Below are 13,112 nucleotides of genomic sequence, written 5' to 3' on the forward strand. Positions count from 1 at the left end.
TATTACGCCATGTACCTTAAGAGATCCATAAGTTCCAGTGCGAGAGAAAACTTTATCAATATAAGCCAAGTTATTTAGAGCAGTAGCCCATGGCGTGTACGAAGTCTCACTCTTCAGATATGCAATGAGATCCATCGGCAAGGAATATGACAACTGACCTGAAAATACAGTGTCAAAATTCATGGAGCGCAAAATTGATAAAAAGATGTTTGTAACAGAAAACACCCATACTTCCCACTAATTAGTGCAAGCCTAGACAGCAGCCAGAAAATGTCCACTGGCACTATGTGCATTTAACAACTTCACTAAGATTTTCATTCATACTGAAGTCTGGAAAGATCAAATGTGCATGTTGGGGAGAGATGGTGGCTGAACCACATTGTGACCAGAAATAAAGCAACAAAAGTACCTGCTCGTGCCAAGTTGAGCGCATCATCTATGAGCTGTGCGCGGTTGTTGACGTGGATCTTGGTGTGATCAGCTTTGAGTTGCTTTATCAGCTGCTTCCAGTTATTTTCATCGTAATTGACTCTGTAGTAGCCAGTCTCCTGTACGTTGAATATTACCCACTGACTACTGTTTGGGAGGGACCGGATCGTGATCTTAGAGTCAGTCTTTGAGAGCCACCTGGAGGGTGCTGTCTTGCTGAAGTCAGCAGTGGCCTGTGTGGTGTGGGAGAGTGGCACCCACCACCTGTAGACATGAGTGTCATTGGAGTTGGGGTCTTTCCTCAACAGGAACCGCTCCTGGTGAAACGAACAGTGATTTAAATTTTTTTACATTATTTATGGTAAGTCAGCTATAAAATAATCTGTTACATTAATTGATATCTGTTTGAGAAATGTCATGGCAATGAAGGATGCTGGGCCATAAGCTACTACTAAATGTGGTGCTCATCTAAATGTGTTCTGGTGTTCCAGAAATGCTTATGTCTGCTGTCCATGAGCACAGCCAAAAATTTTTATTCAGTGACTGGGATTATACTGTTATAATCTGGCTGTTTGACAGCCTAGACACAACTTTTAACACAATAAAGAAATAAAGTACAAAAGCATGAATGTGACTAATGAAAATAAAACTTTTATTATATAAAAACTTGATAATATCATATAGACCAATCACTAAGATATGTCAATTATTTATTCCTTTCCTTTATTTCATTATTATCTGACATATCATACTTTTGCCTAGGAACTACACAGTTATATTTTGCAAAAAGTATTCACATAAAGACAGAAATGCATAAACAGAAAGTATGGTTGATGAAAATATGATCGTCCTCTGAACATCTAACTATTTTCACTGTAACAAAAATAATTATATAATGAAGGTAAATTTGTTCATTGGTCCCCTATAAACTGTAGTGTTGCTTTGATATATCTTTTTAGGTGCAGCTAATCTTTAAGTCACAAAAAATTTTGCCCAAAGTTTAGCGTATTAGGCCACTGTAGTAAATACAAGGAAGGACCATACATCAGAACAGGTGCTTGTGAGCCTCCTGCTGAGCAAAGTCTTTGATTAAATTGGAAAAGTTCAACACCCTTGATTTAGTGTATTTCACAGTGAATAGGCAAGTGAAGACAGTTGATGCTGTCCTAAAAAGCTTCTGAAGTAGTTCATGGTGATTTTCACTTAAGGAAAGATTGCTTTCCTGTACAGCTTGTGGCAAACAAGTGCAGCCAATGAGTGATTTCACTGTTGGAGAATTTTTGTGTCATGTTTGTGCAATATTTGGAGGTTCTCTAGCTTAGGAGTACTGTCATAGCTTGAGGTGAGAGAATTGGATGATTTCTCCCTTTAATTACTGATTAGGCCAAAATGATCATCAGGGTCCTAGTGGTTACTGGTCAGCATTGATTGCCCTTGTCAATACATTTGGACCTTGTGTCCTCCTCGTTAATATTAAGGCCGCACATAGCCTTACCTCCCTTATCAAGTACCTTGCCATAGCACTCCAATTCCTCCTTAGGATCCTTCAAAGCAAAGATAGCTATGGTGTTTTACCTCTGCTAATTGAGGGTACCTGAGGAAGTATTAGTCTAATATTCTGTGTAATGATTATTGCCTTCATGTTAGGGACCTATCTCTGTGTGCTGAGTCTGGCATGGAGGTATACAGTCCTCACTCTTTCTCTCACCCAAAACATACATGATAAAGAGGCATCCCACAAATAGTACCTGAGCCTTCCATCTCCTGAAACTCATACACTTTACATAACCGACCAGAATCATGTCAACACTGTTCTGCAATTAGCTAAAAACTTTGGCTTTAGAAAATGTCAAAACCTTCTCAGATTTAATTCCTCTTGTGACTTTAAAGATATCTCCAACAACTTTTTATCATTCCCTCTTCTATTTTATCTTGATGGCACCACTGCCATCTTATCTATCTCTAAAGCTGAACTCTTTACTCAAATCTGTGCTAAAATTTCAACTCTGGATGATTCAGGGCTTGTTCCTCTTCAACATCTACCTTTCCTTCCTGCTGGAAGTTTACTTTACATTCAATCTATTCCTAAAAATGGTGATCACTCCAACCTTTCATACTGATATCTTATTGCTTTAATTTCTTGTCTATAAAGTTTTTTAATCTCACTATCAGTCCACAATCTTATATCTGATTGCCAGTCTGTCATGGCTATTCTACTGGTGATCTAGCCTTCTCTGAATATTGGTAATCTTTTTGAAAATTCCAGTGTTGCTTTAGACATATCAGAAGCATCTGACAGAGTCTGGCACAAAGCTTCAACTTCCAAACAACCCCCTCCTGTGGGTTCTGACCTTCCTGTAACTTAATTTTAAGTTTCCTTTCTGTCTGATCTATTGCTGCTGTAGTAGACAATGTTCTTGTAAATCCGTTTACAGTAGTGTTCCTCAGGCTTTCGTCCTGTCACCCACTTTCTATAATTCATCAATGACCTTTTAAGCCAAAATTACTGTCCTCTCCACTCCTATGCTGATGATACCACTCTGCTCTTCTCTGCATCCTAAAGTCAGGTATCTTGGTTATGTTTCTATATCTAGAAGCTCCTTCCATTTCAAGCTGAACCTAATTTTATGATGATACTATTATCTAACTGTCCTCAAACTTCTACCTGTGTGTCCATTTTATTTCTGTTTGGTAGAACTATATCTTAAATATTATTTCCCCTTATTGGGTTTCAAGATTGCTGGCTTTAAAAAGTTATCTTGAATTACATTTAGAAAGTGTTCACTGTCCCCCACTACCAGTTCCAGTCAATATTCCTAGAGTTAAAATCTCCTAATACATATACCTGATTGGGTTTGCGTACACTATTTATCTCTTACAATAGTGAACTTGAACTTTCTTTAGTAATCATCAGTGACCTCTACACTAATTCCAATAACATTGTTTGTGTTCCTTTCTTGACATCAACCCCATACTCACTCTGTGATCTCTCTGATCATATTATGTGTTCACTTGGTATTAGAGTGACTCCATCACAGTAGATAATATGATGATAAAATGATATCTCTTCCATTTATCTCCAAGTCATTACCTGTGTGACTGTGGCTGAGGCTCCATCAGCACTTCGCATGACTGTGATCACAGGATAGCCCATCTGTAGTGTCCATGTGTCCATGATAGTTTTGACAGTGACACACTTGCCAAGTGTCAAGTCCTGGTGGCCTGCTTGTGTCAGGAAGTTCCACAAATCATCTTGTTCAGCATTGGCATATGCTCTGTTTAGGAATGGGAAGAGGAGGAGAAGCATGAGGACAGGTGCCACATCATAGTTCCTTTACATGGTCTTATATTTAGGGATAGTTTATTGCATGCATATTCCAGTTCAGTTCAGGTGCACAGTCACAGAATTTACATTGTGACAAAATCTATGTACCAGATTTGCATTCCCTGTGAGAGGAATAACTGAGACAAGGCATTAACATGCACATACTCAATCTCACAAACCTTACTCCATAGATATCCCTAAAGAATAAAATAATAATACATCTGAGCCTATAGACCTCTAGGGTGCAGGAGAATAATCCCTCCTGACCATAGTGTGTGAGGGTGGGTCAGTTGTGCAGCATTGAGCTTCAGGGTGCAATAGCAGAATCAGTTTACTTATACTACACAGGCCCATCCCATTTCCTACATCTAAGCTGAGTGGACCAGATGCAGGCAAATCAGATCATATGTAGAATGGAAGAAGAAAACAGAAAATGGCTGCTGTAATTGGGGTCATGTATACAGCTGCTCACTTGGTTTTCAGGTAGTTAGTGAGACCCCTGCGGAAGGTTGCCTCCGTCAGGAAAAATTTCATCATTCGGATTATTGAAGCACCTGAGGGGTTAGAAAGGCTGAGTTATATATCAATTAAATCAATTAAAATCAATAAAAAATCAATGCGTACTCATAAAATCGATTAAAATTCCCGCGCGAGGCATACTTTGTCCCCTCGTCACCAGAGCGCACTGCTTCGTGCCACCCGTGGCCCACTGCACTGTGTTTACTCAGTGACTCAGTCCCGCGTGTGCATCGTTTATTGCCTGATGCCTTCATCATGCCTAAAGTTGTAGAAAAGAGGAAGCGTGTTGTGCTTACACTTAAGCAGCTGATCAGATCAGCTGCTGATTAAGATCAGCTGATCTTTGTTATGGTAAGATGTGTGAGTGTAGGGTGGTGATTGTGGACATAATTTCACTTCTGTTCAAGTATCCGGCAATATTCAAGTATCCGGCATGTCGGCGGTCCCGTTGATGCCGGATAAGAGGGATTTTACTGTAATAATAATAATAATAATAATAATAATAATAATAATAATAATAATAATAATAATAATAATAATAATAATAATAACGATAATAATAATAATGACAATAGTAATAATAATAAAACAAATAATTATGATAATTCACTTTTCACTTAGAGGCATAGAAGGCCTAAATCAAAGAAATGGATGAAAGTGATAAAATACGTCAAGAAATAGAGTTATGGAGACATACATCACTACACACATTTACCTCAAGGCCTGTATGTTACAACTAGGTAAACCCAACTTACCTTTGACATAAGAGATGGTATCAAAAATCTTGTTTATCTCATCAGGATGAGCAACAGGGATGCTGATGGGATGGGAGGACTCAAGGCAGTCAAATCTGAAAACCTTGTGCAAGTCCATCATGATTAACTGCTCCATCATTTGCCACTCTGGCTCAGCATGGTCAATGCACACATACACCATGAAGCTTGCAAAACCCTCACTGAGCCATAGATCTGTCCACCATTTAGGAGTTACCAGGTTCCCAAACCACTGGTGAGCCAGCTCGTGTGCCACAGTTTTCATCACCCGCTGTTTGCTGTAGGCTGAAGACACCTTTGGGTCATAAAACAATGAAATCTCCTTGTAGGTGATGAGCCCCCAGTTCTCCATGGCACCTGATGCAAAGTCTGGGATGGCAACCATGTCTTGTTTTGGGAGTGGGTATGGAATACTGAAGTAGTCCTCAAAGAAGGTAAGGATTTTTGAACCAATTTCAAGTGAGTAATTTGTCTGGTTGATTGCAGTCTCTCGTGCCCACGTCCTGAAGGACACTCCGTTCTGTGTGGTGACCTCCTTTGATCTGAAGTCAGACACAAGGAATACCACAAGGTAGGTGGACATGGGAACACTGGTGTTGAAATGGTCCCACATCCATCCCTGCTGACCTTCTATTGGCCGGCTGTTTATTTTGGGCATGTTGGAGACAGCGGACATGTCTGTCTCCCTTGCCAGGAACACCTCAAACGTGGCTTTCATGGCTGGCTCGTCGAAGCATGGGAAGGCTCGGCGGGCATCTGTTGGCTGGAACTGTGTAACAGCAAGCCACCTGTGGCACAGTGAACAGGTGCTTCATTCTCTGTTTGTCAGTTTGCATTATTAGTGGACAATGAACATTACATGTTAAATGGAGCTGATAGTTTGTTCTGATATGCCCTGAGTCTTCACTGTTTACATTTGATTCTTGTTGTATCAATTAATGGATTCCATGTGCACATACCTCTTTATTCCATTTGAGTCTGTATATGATGACCTGTAGAAACCGTACAGTTGGTCATTGAGGTAACCTGTGAATTCCATAGACAACACATATCGGCAGCCTTTGGTCAGTGGTTGTTGGAGGTGGGCATGGTAAAACTGGCGCTGGTTGTCGTATGTCTGCTTAAGGATGCTGATCTCCATTGCACTTCTGGCATCCACTATCTGTATGTATTTTTAGCAGTGGTGAGCTTGGTCAGGGTAATCCACCAACTTTTATTTAGTTAACTTTCTTGAGGTCAATGTCTGTACTAATTATGAAAAGTGGTAGCAACTCATTTTCTTTTCCATAAACTTTAGTTTAACTAATTTCAATTTTTTGATTCCAAAAGTTATACATGTTTGTCACTACCTATTTGAATTATGTATTTATCATATTTTGTATATATATACACAAGGCAAATGTGAGGAGGCTGGTACACTTACACAAAGATCCTGTATATTAAGATGATGCTGACTGAGAATGTCTGCCTACACCATGGGCATGGTGGTCAAGATGTTAACATTCAAAGAATGAAAAACTTAGAAAATGTTTTTTACAAACATGAAAAAAAAAAAAAAAAAAAAAAAAAAAAAAAAATATATATATATATATATATATATATATATATATATATATATATATATATATATATATATATATATATATATATATATATATATATATATATATATATATATATATATAGGCATACCATTTGGTTATTTGCAAGGGTTATGAAAAAGGAAAAATGTGTCTATAGATGTGAAGTAGAGCTTTAAGGGATTGTATCCTCCTGCCAATATTGATATATTGATCAGAGACTTGGACATGGAAGACAGAAAATAACCTTTCCTGTAGAAGTATATATATTTGGAATAAAATAACATGAAGGTAGCAATGTCAGCAAAGAGAAAGACTGGAGACAACCATGTGGTGTAGCTCAGATCCTAACAAAGTAAATGTGCACACACCTTGACTGTTTCATTGTGTGTGATGATGTCAGCCATGTGGAGGGTAAAAACAGAGGTCTCTGTCACCACCTCCACCTCCACCTGTACATATCCATTGATGCTAAAATTTCCCCTGACGAAGGGCTGAAGCTGAAGTTGGTAATGGAGAGGTCGGAGGGAAGCAGGCAGTCTCACATCTGTGACTTTTGTGTTTGATGAAAGTGAAGCCGTAGAGTTGCCATCCTGGGAACAAAATTTCATTGGTAAAATGAAGTGGTGAAAGCATTAGTGATAATACTGGTGTTATTTCAACTTGTAAGTGAAAACTGAGGTGCTTTTTGTATTGTCACTGTTGACTGAATAGGGCCTTAAGATAACCTGTCTTCTGTGTAGCCACTAAAGGGTTTACTTTCGTTCTCATGTTAGATTACAGGGTTGTGTTGAAAAATTCAATTTGGTTAGAAATAAGGAAGATAATGCAAGTTGAAATCAAAGATGTGGTCATAAATAGCTTACCAGCTCAAGGAAAAATTTGCATTGAATAATAAGTGGTATAAACATTTGCAAACTCATCCCTTATTTTAATTCACATTATCTTCTTTTCTTGTGTAACTGAAGCTTTCTCAACTCAAATCCTAATCTGCTATAACTACTACCTTGAAGAGAGAGAGAGAGAGAGAGAGAGAGAGAGAGAGAAAAATGCATATCAGTAAACTACATAAAAGAGAAGGAAATTTGTGTGATACAGGCTGCCTCAAGTCATCATTGAATCATTAAAGACCTTATGAAAGTAACAAAGATCTAATTACATGATTGTAGTGAACATAATATGTATATATTGGATGCACTGACACACACACACACACACACACACACACACACACAGAAATAGTACTACAGGAGGAAGCAGTGCTGCACAGGAATGAACAATTTAGAAATGGGAGACAGAACTATGCTGAGGCAAACTTTGCAGAGCTTGATAAATTTCATATAAAAATTAACTGGCAAGAGCTATTTGAAGATAAAAGTAGTGCAAAAAAAAAAAAAAAAAAAAAAAAAAAAAAAAAAAAATTGAACAAATATAAAGGGGTGCAACAGTTTGTGCCAAGTTATAAAATGAAAATCAGGAAACATGAATGTTATAATGCCAGATGTATAGAAGCAAAAAAGGAAAAGGATAGGGCATAGAGAAAAATTGAGAAAACTGAACACAAATACTAGGGAAGAATACAGAAAGGCAAGGAATGTATATGGTATAAGAAGAGAAGAAGAAAGAAATTTTGAAAGTGACAAAGTAAGAAAATGCAAGGAAGAGCCCAAACTCTTCTACAGATACATAAAATGGAAAAATGAAACAGGGATGACATAAACAAATTAAAAAGAGAAGGAGGAATTTATGAAACTACTGAGGAGATGAGTGAACTAATGAGAGTTTTCAGCTTGTGTTTACAAAGGAAACTGATTTTGTGGCACTGAAAGTGGTATCACAGAATGAGCAAATACAGGAGATACAAATAAAGAGACAAGAAATCAAGAAACTGTTGGAAGAGGTGGATGTTAGAAAAGCTTTGGGACCAGATCAAGTAAATGGATGGATATTAATATTAAAAGAATGCAGAGAACAAATGGAGGAACCCATACGGGATATAATCAACAACTCATTGAAGGAAGGAAAAGTACCAAATGAATGGAAAAAAGCTGACATATATACAATAAAATATACAATGGGGGAAATAAAATGGAACCATTAAATTACAGACCAGTGTCACTAACAAGTATTGTAAGCAAGCTTTGTGAAATACCAATTAAAGATAGATGGGTGCAATACCTAGAAGATGAAAAGATAATTACAGAAAAGTAATTTGGATTCAAGAAAGGAAGATCCTGTGTCACAAATCTACTGAGCTTTTATATGAAAATAATAGATGGAGTGCAAGAGAGGGATGGATGGGTTGATACAGTATATCTGGACCCCAAAATAGGATTTAATAAAGTTTCCCACAAAAGTCTTATGTGGAAGTTAGAGAACGAAGAAGGACTAAAGGGAGCCACGTTGAGATGGATGAATGATTATTTAGAAGGGAGGGAAATGAGAACAGTAATTTGAGACACTAAATGTAAGATTAAATGAGTACTTACCAAGTATGAAGTTTGATTGCAATTTCACGAACATTTAATGACGTCATGGTGGTATACAATGAGATGTCCTGCTACCTGTCCATCGTCAGTCCATTGAGAGAGTAGGTTTGAGGAAGCAGCCAGAAAGAACTGCAGGGGCTGAGACCCCAAAGTGATCATGACCAGAAAGGGCTGGGAAGGAGGGCATTGTATACCACCGTGATGTCGTTAAATGTTCGTGAAATTGTGATCAAACTTCATACTTGGTAAGTACTCGTTTAATCTTACAATTTCACGTCACGATATTTAACTGATGTCACGGCGGTTCCAATGAGAGCTTTAGAGAGGTTCCTCAAACCTAAAAAGAGCACTCAGAGAGTAGAAAGGGCTAGAAATGGAACTATGGAGACAAAATGCACAATAAGAATAGGAAAGCAAACTGTATTTGAAAATCCCAACAGTAAGTCACAACAGACAAAGCACAACAGCAACAGACAACACTGTATGGCAGCAGACAAACACAATACATAAGACAAGGACTATAATCCGGTGAAGCATAATAGTTTATGTCAGAGGATATCCATAATATGCAATACAAAAGAAACACACCCATAAAGCACAACATATGTTGAAATTACAAACACAAAATTTTATATTTAATAGTACCAAAAAGACCCATAGGGGAAAGGAAAGAAGCCCAATAATTCAATAAACTATAATAGTGGAACAGTTCCACCATTATAGGTAATTCATCCCTAAACCAAAAGGGAGCCCAAGGATCCCCATAAGTCACCCCAAGCCTGGAATTAAGCTAGACACCCTAGAGTAAAACGGCCCTCGCAAACTGTCCATGTTGAGTGAGAGGCTTGTGGTAGTGACGTGTAAATCTAGACTCCCTCGCCCAACCAATAGTGGAGATAATCGTTGACAAAGGCAATACTAGGGCCGCCTTGCTGGATGATGCTGACCTAGTAGAATGGGGAGAAAACACCGTAAGGTCAATGCCAGCTGCTCCCATCACATCTCTCACCCAACGACACAAAGTGTCCCGAGAAGCCAACTGTACTGGGGGACGTGTAGTCAAGAAAAAGCCAGTAAGCTCGCCTTGGATGGGCCTAGTTCTATGAAGATAATGTTTTATAGTGTACACAATACACAATCGACTGTCATGTGGATATGCTTCAAATACTAACCCTGAGAGATGGACCCCTGGACGAGAAGTTTTCAAGAGATCACCAATCCCAAACACAGCCTGAGACTCAGAGACTTAAGTTGCGAATATCTAGCAAATGCAAGGTTTGGCCACGCTGGCCTGACAACAAGAGCATAAGAATGACCAATTTTCTGGATAAGTGAAGGAGTGACAAAGCCTCAGTGGAGCCAAGACTACAGATATAATCTAAAACCAGTTGAAGGTCCCAAGTCACATGTGTACGAGAAAAAGATGGTCGCTGTAGAAAACTGCCTTCATAAACCGAGAAACCAAAGGATGCTGGCCCGCAGGTCGGTCAGCAATTGTGGCAATGGCAGAGATGGCAGACTGGATGGTGTTCATAGTGCTGTACCCACGGCCTGGTTCCCGGTTAAATTCTGATAAAATATAATCTAAAAGGACACCTATAGGAGGGTGAAAAGGATCAGTCATCCTGCCGAGACAAAATAGCAACCATTTGTGGCCTATACTGTGCCTTAGTGCTGGCTCTCCATGAGTGAAGGAAAAATTGGGCAACTTCTGATGAAATGCCGCGACATGTGAAGGCTGTCCGGAGAGCAGCATCGCTGTCAAGACCATCTTGTGAGCTCGGGGGTGTGAGAGTTGGCTGCTGAGGGAGAACAAGAGGGCAGCGTGGTAGTAAAACTGGTGTGGCTACCAATAACTGAAGGGCCGTCGGGAACCACACTTGTGTCGGCCATAGAGGGAGAATCATCAAAACTGTCGCACTGTTGTCCTGCAGTTTTCGCAGAGCCCTGGAGATCACACTGAAAGGTGGAAAAGCATATAAACTTTTACCACCCCAGTCCAGGGTGAAGGCATTAATGTCCATAGCAGATGGGTCAGGCTTCCAAGAGACAAAAGCAGGTAATTGAGCATTAATGCGGGTGGCAAAAAGATCTATCTCAGCAGTATAAAATTGCTGACAAAGCTTCCTAAAAATTAATGGCTGTAGCATCCATTCACTATCCATTTTGCTGACTCTAGGTTCCATGTCAGCTTTCACATTGGAGACACCCTGCATATGCGCTGCAGACAAGGAAATACCCCGAGACGCTGCCCATTCAAAAATCTGCTCAGTAAGCGCCTGAAGTGTAGGGCTCACGCTACCACAACAATTAATACAGGCAACAGCTGTGGCATTGTCGGAGCAGAGCCGGATATGAGAGCCTGTCCGATCCTTACATAGGGACTGTAAGCCCAAGAGAATACCTTACAACTCCAGAGAATTAATGTGATCCAGCTCGACATGGGCCCAGTGACCTCCAGTTTTAACAGCCCCCATCGAAGCACCCCAACCAGTCAGGCAGGCATCCGTGAACAGCTCACAGTCTGGGGGAGAAGGGTGAATCGACCTCACCTGAGAATCGACATTAGTTACCCACCAAGTAACTAAAGTCCGGGCATGAGTATCCAAAGAGATATGGGAATGGTAATTTCCACAAGACTGAGAAAGACCTATTACGTAGGATTTCCAGGTACCTGTAACGGAGAGGAGCTAGCTCCACTGCAGGGCCAGCAGCCACCGCTAAACCAATAAAAGAAGACAAGTCAAGTAAAGTTACATCATCTTTGAGGAGGAGTAAGCCTTGTTCTCTGATGTGCTCCTTCCTGGAGGATGACAAAGTGACAGTCATGGTAACCGAGTCAAGAACCACGCCAAGGAAAATAACTGTCTTTGTAGGTTCCAAAACTTACTTCTGCACATTAATAGTGAGACCCAGAGAATCCAAGAAATGTAAGGCATAGCCTACCTGAGCCTGCAAAATATCTGGAGAAGGGGCAATAAAAAGACAGTCATCTAAATAACATGAAACAACTATTCCAAGGGACCGTAAGTGGGAAAGAACAGGCTTCATTAACTTAGTAAAAGTGTGAGGAACAGATGATAACCCTTGAGGGAGGCAAGTAAATCTAAAAGGACGGCCCTTCCACAGAAACTGGAGCCACTTCCTATCCTCAGGCTGAACATAAATGGAGAAATATGCATCCTTAAAGTCCACTGTAGCAAAAAAGCAATTAGGGAAGATGAGTGGTAACACCTCTCAGTCTCAATCTCACATCCTGCCAGGTACCTTACAAGGGCGAAATGCCGGCCGACCCAGCCGCCCTGCCCTGTGGATCTCCTCACATTTTTTAGCCACATTGAAGGGGAACAATTCATCTTGTCCCACTTCACACTCCCATTTACGTAAATCTACCATAGCCGAATCCCACACATGGATCCGGGCAATATCTTTTCTCAGTTGATTAATATAATTTACTACTGAAGTGAGAAGACGCAGACAACAGTTATGTCCATCTAAGTAGCAGTGCAAACTCTTACCTTTCTTTTCCCCAATGTCATTTACACAAACTGCAATAGGGATTAAGGACTTAGACAGCAGGCCGTTAATCTGGAAGAGCTTACTGTCTACAAGCCTCCCATGCAAACTCATGGCCTTAGTTATGGCAGGATTGGTCACAGGCACCGACAGGTTCGGGACGCTACTCGGTAGCTTGATCGACGCACAGGTTGACTTCACATTATCTGCCTGTGGATGACGACGAAGGCTGGAGTTGAGGATGGTGGCCAAGCGAGCCGACAGAGGCTCACCCTTCTCCTCACCATAGAAATCTTGCAATGCCTTCATGAAGTCCTTGTCCACCGTCTCATCAGGGGCAAGCTGGTGTAAGTCATCAAGAGGGTCTGGCTGACTGGCCTGAATCTGTCCCTCCTCTTCCTCAGAGGAAGAGACAGCATTAAACCTGCTGAAGTCGGTACCAGTAACCGGCGACTCCCCAGGTTGCGCAGGAACTTTGTCC

General features: G+C 40.3%; 1 protein-coding gene across 4 annotated transcripts in view; it reads right to left on the reverse strand.

The window, feature by feature from the left end:
* The window catches only part of LOC135114974 (aminopeptidase N-like), a 53,431-nt gene that overhangs the window by 25,900 nt on the left and 14,419 nt on the right, over window positions 1–13,112 (reverse strand). For all 4 annotated transcript variants that reach the window (XR_010275734.1, XM_064031310.1, XM_064031309.1 and 1 more), the window contains 7 exons: window positions 6,998–7,219; window positions 6,006–6,208; window positions 5,029–5,834; window positions 4,227–4,308; window positions 3,521–3,704; window positions 410–746; window positions 16–158 (listed from right to left, as the gene is read on the reverse strand). Coding sequence is in view for 3 of the 4 variants with exons in the window: in XM_064031310.1 (XP_063887380.1) it covers window positions 16–158; window positions 410–746; window positions 3,521–3,704; window positions 4,227–4,308; window positions 5,029–5,834; window positions 6,006–6,208; window positions 6,998–7,219 (1,977 nt within the window). In the remaining variant the exon portion in view is untranslated. The remainder of the gene's footprint in view (window positions 1–15; window positions 159–409; window positions 747–3,520; window positions 3,705–4,226; window positions 4,309–5,028; window positions 5,835–6,005; window positions 6,209–6,997; window positions 7,220–13,112) is intronic.

This window comes from Scylla paramamosain, chromosome 28 (assembly GCF_035594125.1).
Source record: "Scylla paramamosain isolate STU-SP2022 chromosome 28, ASM3559412v1, whole genome shotgun sequence".
Classification (NCBI taxonomy): domain Eukaryota; kingdom Metazoa; phylum Arthropoda; class Malacostraca; order Decapoda; family Portunidae; genus Scylla; species Scylla paramamosain.